The sequence below is a fragment of the Lichenostomus cassidix genome, chromosome 15 (genome assembly GCF_008360975.1).
Source record: "Lichenostomus cassidix isolate B80296 chromosome 15, HeHo_3.0, whole genome shotgun sequence".
Lineage (NCBI taxonomy): Eukaryota > Metazoa > Chordata > Aves > Passeriformes > Meliphagidae > Lichenostomus > Lichenostomus cassidix.
This window is the reverse complement of record NC_139496.1, coordinates 8,534,607-8,544,484: the sequence shown is the minus strand read 5'-3', so window position 1 is coordinate 8,544,484 and position 9,878 is coordinate 8,534,607. Positions and strand designations below refer to the sequence as shown.

General features: G+C 44.8%; 1 protein-coding gene across 2 annotated transcripts; it reads right to left on the bottom strand.

Annotated features, from left to right (window-relative positions):
- Nucleotides 1–2,174: 2,174 nt before the first annotated feature.
- Nucleotides 2,175–9,660, bottom strand: LOC146430333 (solute carrier family 2, facilitated glucose transporter member 11-like). Of its 2 annotated transcripts, none has more exons than XM_085075923.1 (11): nt 9,267–9,660; nt 8,312–8,472; nt 8,100–8,224; nt 7,087–7,216; nt 6,494–6,642; nt 5,509–5,696; nt 5,060–5,170; nt 4,339–4,440; nt 3,918–3,993; nt 3,457–3,584; nt 2,175–3,065 (listed from the first exon to the last, which is right to left on the bottom strand). In XM_085075923.1, the coding sequence occupies exons 1-11, from the start codon at nt 9,360–9,362 to the stop codon at nt 2,859–2,861; spliced, it is 1,473 nt and encodes a 490-aa protein (XP_084932049.1). In that variant the 5' UTR covers nt 9,363–9,660; the 3' UTR covers nt 2,175–2,858. The 2 variants fall into 2 exon arrangements, with proteins under 2 accessions (XP_084932049.1, XP_084932050.1); XM_085075924.1 differs by having other exon boundaries at nt 8,312–8,368; nt 9,267–9,659.
- Nucleotides 9,661–9,878: the final 218 nt, after the last annotated feature.

The following is a 9,878-nucleotide window of genomic DNA, read 5'->3' as shown; positions in this document are numbered from 1 at the left end:
GGATTTGAACACTGCAAGAAATGCTCTTTTTCCAGACCCAGTATGGGGCTCACCCAATACCCTGCACTTGGAGGGATTTTGTCTTAGATGCCTTGTGCTGCACTTGTGTGATCCTGGACCCTACACTGCAGATTCACAAATCCTTCTTTAACCTTTATTCCCAGTTCATGATAGTTTGTGGCAGTGTTAATGATTTACCACACTTTTCCTCTTGTGGACAGCATTTAGTAAGAGGGAAGAAGTAAGGAGGCTGAATCATGCCGTAGAAAGATATGTATAAGGAAACGAGTTTTTAATGTCTGCTAAGACAGTAAAAACTTGGTCACTGGGAACCAGTAGGTTTGAGAAAGATTGGAGGGTAGGGTTTATTTCTTTTGTTTTCTTTCTCTTCGGGAATTTTTGTCCCATCTGTTGCTAAGACACTTTCTCAGTACTTAACAGAGACAAAAGAAGTTAACCAGGCTCAGGGGAGGAAGGCACCTGGCTGCATTCCTCCCATCCCAGGGTTTCTCTTGGGGGAGAAGAAATATCAGGAGCACCTCGGCTAAGAAAAAGAGAGTTGGGGGGTAGTCCGTAGCTCTCTTGCTGACGGAGCACCGGGGGATGCAGCTGAACCTCCACAGCTAGGGGAGGGTTCGCTGTGACCGCCGGAGCCCAGCATCTGCATTTCTTGCTTACCGGGTGAGCTTTCGTCTGTAAGAGCAGCCGTTTGAACTGGGACTTTTATTAACACCAAATTTGACTGGGAGGACCTTTACTATGCACTCGGGTGCTTTAAGGGAAACCCGGGGGCCTTTCCCCCTGCAGAGGAGTCCGGCTGCTGCTCCCCAACGCTGCGGCTTTCCTGCCGCTGACTCGGGTTGCTTTTCCGCTACACCGTGTTCCCGCATCCCCCGCCCGCCCGGACACACCACGGCTCCTGCCACAGCTGCGGAGCTGCCACCTCTTGCTTGCTGCCCCGGCTGAGGCCGCTCTGTTGTTCCAGCCTGCTGCTCGGAGGCCTGCTGCCGTCCGTACCCCCCACCCAGCTCTCCCGCCATTACTGCCTGAGGGAGGCTCGCCCGACCTCGCGCCACAGCGCCCCCTGCAGCTGCGCGGAGTCAGCGCGCCTGCCCTGCCCCGCTGGGGGCCAACAGCGCCCCTGCTGGCTGTGACGGGAACTGCACCGAAGGGAAGGGTGGCAGCTCAGAGAAAGCCGCTACCGGGTTTCTGGCTTTGTTTGTTGTTCCTACTGTTGTGGTTGCTTGTTTGCCTCCTTATCGATACTAGTAAAGAACTGTTATTCCTTTCCCCACATCTTTGCCTGAAAGCTCTTGATTTCAAAGCTGTAATAATTCAGAGGGGAGGGGTGTCATATTCTCTATTCTAAGGGAGGTTCCCACCTTCCTTAACAGACACCTGTCTTTCAAACCAAGACACAAACAAAGACCTTCAAAATAATCAAGGCCTTACCTGAACTTTTCGTAATACTTCAAATGCTTCTTTTTTTTCCTCCTGCATTTTTGACCAGAAGGAATATATGCTGGATCTTAATGTGGTACTGTGGAAACCTTAATCTCAAGCCTTGATACAATAAACTTTATCTAGTTTTTTTGATAAGATGATGATTGTCATAGGAAGGATGTCTGTGTTGGGGAAGTCCCCAGCTCCTGGCAGAAGCTTTTGGCACTGACACAAATACTGTTAGAGAATGATGTGAAGATAAAATGAGGAGCCTTAGGGCTGTGAAAGAAACTGCCCCTCAGTATTCAGATCCTTTTGCAAAATTTATTGTGCAGCATCTGTATCAGTTGGTAGTGAAAATCTCATCTCCAAAACAAGACAGATACAGTATTCCTTGATCCCAAAAACACCATCCCAGAAGATGAGGTCTCCTCTATCCCTAACTCTTCATTCAATGAAAACCACACCAGGCACAATCACAAGGACGTGTTTTCCTAGTCACTGCTTCTTATTTCCTTATCAGTAAACTGTAAAGCATTAAGAAGACCAAAAAGTATCATGTCATATAGCAATGAACACAAATGAGAAGCCCATTTTACCAGGTTTTATAATAAAAATGTGAAGTATTCAGAGACCTGGAGAGAGAAGCAAACACACATACAGATTGGGCTCTCCAGGAGAGGTGTTCCTCTTTTCTGTATCAGTACCAGTTACTCTCAGGAGCTCAGTGTTCTCCAGGCTGAAGACACACTACATAGTCATTGCTAATGAAGAAGGAGAATCTGCCCTCTGGATTTACCCACTCATGATTTCTTGCAGCTCTGCTTTCTTCGCTCATGCTTTCTTTCAGTGCTGACATATCCCTGTTTTTTCCCCAAAAGAAGAATCTCCAAAATTGTAAATGTGGGGGGAACATTGCATATAAATTGTATCTTCTGATACGCAAGACACTCCTCTTCCACTGGATTAAAGTGCTAAACACTTCTTCTGGACTAAAGCTTCTTCTCTGGGAAAGCTCATCAGCACTGACTTCTTAATGGGAGCAGCTAATTTCAGTGTCAAAGCTCTGTCTTCTTTGCAAGTCTGTTGTACCTCTGGACCTTCCAGACTCACTTCTTCTGACTGTGGAGTCCTTGTTTTGCCAAGAAAATAGCAGATCCTGTGTTTTCAGTTTACAACTGCAAGATTGGAGGGACTGACAAAGATCTTATTTCTCTATACACTGTGTTTAATTTTTTTTCTGCAGAGGAATTAATTCAGCTCATATTTCAGGGGTTGGACAGAACCACTAAGTTCACCCTGCACCCTGCACTGCAGGTGATTTTTTTTGTGGATCTATGGATTCTGTCTTGCTTAGTGAGGCTTCTGGGCACTACAGTAACGAAAGAGCAAAATATGAAGTGGAGGGTTTGTTCTTAAAGCCTAGTAACAGTCATCACTGAGCAGTTACTCTGCTGTAGGGCTGCCTGTCTCTTCTTTTTACGGTAATTCAGGCGGTTGAATTCCTCCATGACCTGCAGCATCGTCTTTCCTTTGGTCTCTGGCAGCACCAGGAATACAAAAATAGCCATGGACACACAGTATGTCAGGAAAATGATGAAACAGAAATTACCAAGACCTTCCTACAGGGAAACAGAGACAAAATATGTTCATAAAACTTTATCTTGATTTCTTTCTCTTATGATATAGAGTCTCTGGGTATATTTTTTTACTAAAAGAACTTGGTCAGCGACTTAGTTGATATAAATTGTGCTTCAAATGACATCTGACAGTGTCGGTGCCTCTGTCACTGAGTGTGTGTTTGCCAGTGTCACACTCTGTGTGTAGAGTTGGAAGCATTTCGTGGGTTTGCTACACTTCCAATAGATTCCTGGCTAAAAAGGAAGAGGCCATCAGAACTGCAATTAATGTGAGCTCTCTCTGTTGCATGAAGTGTTGAAAAGAGAAGCATGCTCTGGGTTCAAGAGGGGTCTAACTTCCTCTGAACTGAAACAAACACCCTACTTTCCTTACCACAATGAAAGGGAACAAAAGTCCAAGGATGAAGAGCTGGATCCAGTTGGTAACACCATTAAAAACATAAGCAGCTGGTCTGTATGACTGAATAAATATTTCTGTGAGCAAGGGGCAGAGTACTCCAGCTGAAAAAAGTTGGAGAAAGAAAGGAAACTTAGAAATTTTGCAAGATGCTTCTGTACCCCATACTTCATATCGCTGCATAAGTTCATGGTTTTAACTGGCTTGGGAGTGTCTGAGGTGCTGTTTGGCTCTTCAGAAGGGAGGCATGTAGGAATGCAATAGAAAATGAATTTTACCTCTTACCATAGTATGGAGGGAAATACCTATGCCTGCACTGAATCAGAAGTAGGGATTCATGCTTACTGTGGAACAGCTATGCCTGGAATCTCCACTAAGAGCTGTGGTGAGGAAGGAATGACAGAATAAACAAAACGATTCCAGTAGAAAATACCAACCTGGCCCAATGCCAAAGCTCATGATGAAAATAAAGACAAGTGCAACAGAGCAGTATGGTACCCAGAAAAAGGAGTCCTATGGTAGGAAAGGAAAGCAAATAAAATCAGAAATTAAAATTTTATTTATCCAGCTCCATTACAAATATTCATCACTGCTAAGTATGTCAATGTTTAACATAGATATTTTTCCTCTACTTCCAGAAATTTCATGAGGATTTAGCCTTGGCAGTGATCTTGGCTGTCTAAAGCTACTGTCTTTAATCCATATGTACATGGCTGGGAAAAGACCTCTGCTAATATGATGGTTAGCCTAAAAAACACTTCTACTCCCTGAAAAATTATTTGAGGGGAGGGAAATAGTCATGATATCTGCCACACCATAAAACATGGACACAGTTCCAATGCATCAGTGGGGTCTTACCTGTAGCGAGAGCGTGACAGTGAGTAGCCCTAGAGCCAAGGCCATCACGGTGTAGTTTTTCCACAGCAGTGTTTTCCTCCCTGCACGCTCAATGAGGAAACCCTGCAAGCAGGAGGAGATGCTGCCAGCTCCAAAGGACAGACCAAAGGCAGGCACTGGGGAGCTGCTCCAGTATCTGCCTTCACTGGCCAGGCAGGGAATTGCTGGAGGACTGGAACTGGGATGTGGTGCCTTCTCTGGGAGGGTGAGTAAAGGCATCTGGGGGACTGAGCAGCACCAGGAGCTGCAGGGAGGAGCTGGAGGTGGGGAGCTGCAGGGCTGCAGGGAACATTGTCTGGGCGGAAGAGGTCAGAGGTGACATTCTGCAGGCAAAGGAGAGCCAGGCAGGAGAGCAGAGTGGGAATGCTTACACTATTAATTGCTGTGATTCTTACTGCCCTGAGTCCTACTGACAAATGACATCTGCCCTTCTTCCAGGGCAGAACTGGGACTCCTGAGACAGGCCCAGAATGGGTCATGATTTTGACAGAAAGACTCTCTTCCCAGAAATTGAATAGAAGTGCCCATGTTTGCAGGGTGTGGGGAGAGGATTTTATGTGGTCGGTTCCATGGTTGATTTGTTGCAAAAGTTTGATTCCTGAAGCTCTATTTACAGTATTTGTAAAGATCAAAATGAACCATGTGTTACAGCAGAACAAAATTCAGCTGAAGACCCACTTACACACAGGAGTGTGGAGAGAATCTCGGTGATCCCAACTCCCAGTGATACATAGTTGGTTTGATCAGGAGGGATTCCAGCCTTTATAAAGATACTGTATGCGTAAGAGTAAACCTGGAAAGAATAGAAATTTGTGAAAGCTGTGCACATGTGGCCATGTTTACACTCGCTTCTGTCATTTCGGATAGCAAAAAAATAACCAGGCATTAACAAAATAGAAAATAATCTTATCATAACAGGGTAATCAACAGAAATGCCTTTAGAAGACCCTTGCTAAAACACAGTTCTCAACTTATCCCAGGTCCCTAACTTCCGTGGGAAAAGATTGTAATAAACAGTAACAGATCCCTCCTTACAGCTATTGTTGCAGTAATTCACAACTCCTTGCAGAGCTTACTTTTGCTGAGAAGCTTGTCAGCAGTACAGAGAACAGAGCAAAGCACTGCACATACCACATTGGCCCCAATGAGCTGCATGCATGACACGACAAGGAAGAGAGTGATGAGCTGCCAGCGCACAGCTCTGTCACGGAGCAGATCCCAAACACTCTTTGCCTTCTCCCCACGGATGGCTTTTTGCTCTGACATCATGTCATCTATTTCAGCCATATGGTCTCCATCTCCCCAGAGCTGCTTCACAGCTAGAACAAGAGGAGGAGAGACAACCAAGCTCACCAGCACAGACATGAATTCAGAGGATTATTTTCTGCTTTGCAGAGTATCTTATTAGAACTTCCTGATCTTTTCTTGTGTGACCTTCCTAGAGATCTGGTTTCAGATATAACACAGATCCAGTTCATTGCTATCTGTTTTTACCCATAAATCTTAATCATGACCTCACCTTTGGCCAATAGCTGCTGACAGTCTTTCAATGTAAGTCGCACCTACATTCCTACCAATCCTTCTGAATACCCTCCTGCTAAAGGTGCAGTTCTAGTGCACACTCCAAAACACAGACAAGGTAAAATTACTCCTACATATAAAAAAATAAATTTACACCCAAGGAGTTCTCTCTTTTGATAGTTAAACCCAATGGCTGTTTCTCTGTTTCTGTCAGTAGCTGCTGTTTCTTTTACCAAAGAACTGGAATGCTTACAGATACGGCACGACAGTACAGACCATCTCTTTCTCACAAGGGGAAGTACTGTATCCATACTCTGACTGTTCAGGGCAGAATCTGTATAGATGGAAATACAAGCTCTGTGTGATCACATCCCAAAGAGGACCCTGGCAGAGGGTAAGGGAAATAAGTACTAGTGCCAAGAGCACACTAATATCCAAGCAGAAGAGGCTGACTTTCATTAAAGCTGAAAGTAGTTTCAGAGCCAAAAGAGCAAGAGTCTTTTTCCCACCTGCACTTCTCTTCTGGGTTCATTTGGGGCTTTACTGTATTTTCCCCTTTTTCCTGAAATGAATGCTTTGGGGCCCATTTCCTTACCTTTGATGCATCCCTCCTTGTCCTTTTTGTCAATGAGCAGGTAGCGGGGAGAGTCTGGGAAGAAGGGGAGGGTGAGAAGCTGAACGAGGGCAGGGACTGCATTTGCTGTCAGGAGAATTGGCCAGAGAGCCTCCACTCCAAGAACTTCTCTAGAACAAAACCAGCAGAGTGAAAGTGGCTAAGGAACCATGTCTGCTGGCCATGTGAGCACACGCAGACACAGCTCTGCTGTGTGTGTCCTGGCAGCTCTTACCCGGGAGTTTCAGCAGGGAGTACAGGTCTGCTGCCTGCAGCACACGGTGCTGGCATCTGCTGCTCAGTGCTGGGCACAGCAAGGCCACCTGTATCCTCCTGCAGGAGCTGCAGGCTCACAGGGACTAGCAGTCCCAGCACAAACGCTGAAGGAAGAACCTGCAGGGGCTGATCCCTCTGCTTCTGATACAAATAGGCTCACATTACAATTATTACAAGGTCTATGAGTTATCAGCCTGATACTGACTGCCCCAAATAGCAGTCACTGGGCATAGGTGTGCATTGATATATGCATATATTTTAATAACAGAATGGATTGAGTATGTTTCAGACTCTCTTACCTGAGACCCAGAGCAAATCCTACGAATTTTCCAGCGGCAATGGAGGTGGAAGCTGTTATGGCAATCAGCCCACGGCGCTTCCGCGGAGCACATTCCCCAGCATACATGATATGGATATTCAGAGCTAAACCTGCAGTGACAAAGGACTGTTAGGGCAATGCAAATCCACATAGGTCTGGTGTTTTGGAGGGGTCTACTGTGGACAGAGCCTATAGGGGGGCTCTGAGATGCCTTTTTATCAATGCTGAGGATGTGGCTGCCTGACACACAGCATATGTCTCACACCATGGCCTTGTGCCTTTGCTAAATATTTAACTCATCAAGTATGTGCCCCTGGGAAATCTGTCCTTCAGCAGGCTGGCCTTCTCTTATGTTGTTTCCTACAGCCACATGTACAGGACTGTGGTCACTCCCTTTAGTCTTAGATGACGTATTCCAGTGGCTATTCAGATACTATGTGCTTTATTTTGTGCTTGAAACCAGCAAGTTGGCAAATGCTGTACATTCTAACTGCTCAGTGAATTAATTATTATCCTCTCAATTTTTTTTTTTTTTTTGCTAGTTAGTATTATCTTTATCCAACTGCTCAGGGATCAAGAGCACTGGCAGAATGTAACCTCCTGAGGCATCTGGAAATCAGAATTGAAAATTCTAATTGAATTGGCTTGAAAACCATTCCCTTGTCTGTAATAGGGAGGGCAGCATCGGCCACAGCAAGAAGCAACAGGAACAACCAAGGTCATGTCTATTGAGCAACCATGTTCCCTTGAACTATTGCATGTTTTGGCAGTACCTTTTATATGGACTAGATGTAAAGATAGAAGTAAGAGGAATGGAGATGTCAGACATTACTAATTTAATTGTTTGCGGTTTCCTATTTAGTTAAAAATGCATTCAGCAGTCATGTCCTCTGCAGAGTGTAGTAAAAATCTGCGATCCATTTGCTCAGGCTGGTAAATCCTGCTGACTGCTCTTTCCACTATTTATTACCATAGGTAGGAACGCAAATTTACCTCCACACATGCCAGAAAATAACCTTCCAGCAATGATCATCTCAAAGGATCCACACAGCCGACTGAGTCCCAGCAGAGCTGCACCCAGCAGAGCAGGGATATTGGCAAACAGCATGGCCTTCTTCCTGGAATTCATTCAAATTAACGTGAGCATAAATATTATCCTTGTGTCAGTCACACTCTGACAGGAGTGGTGTAATCACTCTTCCTACCTTCCAAATCTAACAGACAAATATCCAGCAGACGAGGAGCCCAGAAGGCCACCGATGCTGTAAATGGACACAATAAAGGACCACATCAAAGTGACCACCTGTGCACTTGGAGAAGAGCCATATCTCTTCAGCCAGGTCTCACGGATGAAACTTTTGATGTACTTTAAAAGAAAAAAAGAAACCAGTGGTTTCAGTCAACATAACTGCACCTTTTTTTTAGTTCTCTTACCCATTTACTGGTCTATTTGATACATTTCTATGAACACCTTGAGTGAAATCTTAGCCCCAGTGAAATAAATCGGAATTTTGCCATTAACATCCATGGAGTCAAAGTTTTAGCAATGAGATCCAATGAATAAATATATCAATAGTAAAGATCAACAGTGAGTGCCAGTAAGAGAATGGTAGGTTGGTCTTCTGTTTCTGTGCTAAACCCTGATTGTTTCGCTACCTGATCTTTTCCCATCATTCCCGTTTGGTAAAAGTATGAGCCAAATGTCCTTGGTACCATTCAGGATGACAAACGCCTTCCCTAATTTTCCTTTTCCAGATACAGATATCAGTGCTGACCTCAGCTCTAGAGCTACAGTCCTTCCCTGTCCTATTTCACCTTACAGCCACTTGGAAATAGTGTGTGTGGTCAAGCACATGCTACAAGGGACTCCCTGAGCGATGGAGAGAGGAGAATGCCCTGGGAGCAATTCAGCTCAGTAAGGAGGAAATGGCTGACTTTATGGATATTATTCATCCTCCTCTTTCCCAGTTCTGTCACATCAGACAGAAGTTAAAACCCGATGAAACACAAGAGCAGTAGCAGCCACTCTTAGAACTAAGAAACCACAATAAGTCTAATTTTGAAAGCAGAAGTAAGAAGGTTAGCCATTGCATAAAGAGGCATGAATGCCTGAGAACAGTGGAATCCTGGTAGCTCACTCTTTGAGCTCTCCACGCTTACCTCAGCAGGAGAATTGATAATGGAGACCTGCAATCCATACTGGAAAGCTCCAGTAATACCCAGGACAAAAGCCAGCAGAAAAAGGTTGTAGCCCATTTTCTTGCAGGAAATAAAAACAGCAAACAAACTGATACAGCTATTCAGATATGCCTCCAAATGTCCTGTGTTTTCCTCAGGAACCCTAACAGTTTGAGCAATGCCACACACCTGCCTCTTCTGAGACCAAGGAGCCAGCAATAGGAAACCACAGCTACTAAAGCACAGGACAGTGAGAACTCTGAGTAGAGACAAAGCTCACAGCTGTCTCCCAGAACCAAGTTACACACTTCAGTGCTTCTGTGTTCAGCTTTGGCCATCTTAATCTGCACTGTCATAGGTAACTAGTTGTGGGAGCATGGTGCAATGTGCAAGCATTTTGTGAACAATTCCATCTATTTGTCCTTTCTCCTCCTTCTTTCCCACTTGCTATCTCACCCAAATGAATATTTTGCTCTGTGACTTGACTGAGACTAGATAAACATTTGGGGATTGAAGGGCATTCCTGGTTTCATAATTTATTCACCCTTTCTTAGGACTATCTGACAGGAGGCTTGAGAATATAGGACTGCAATA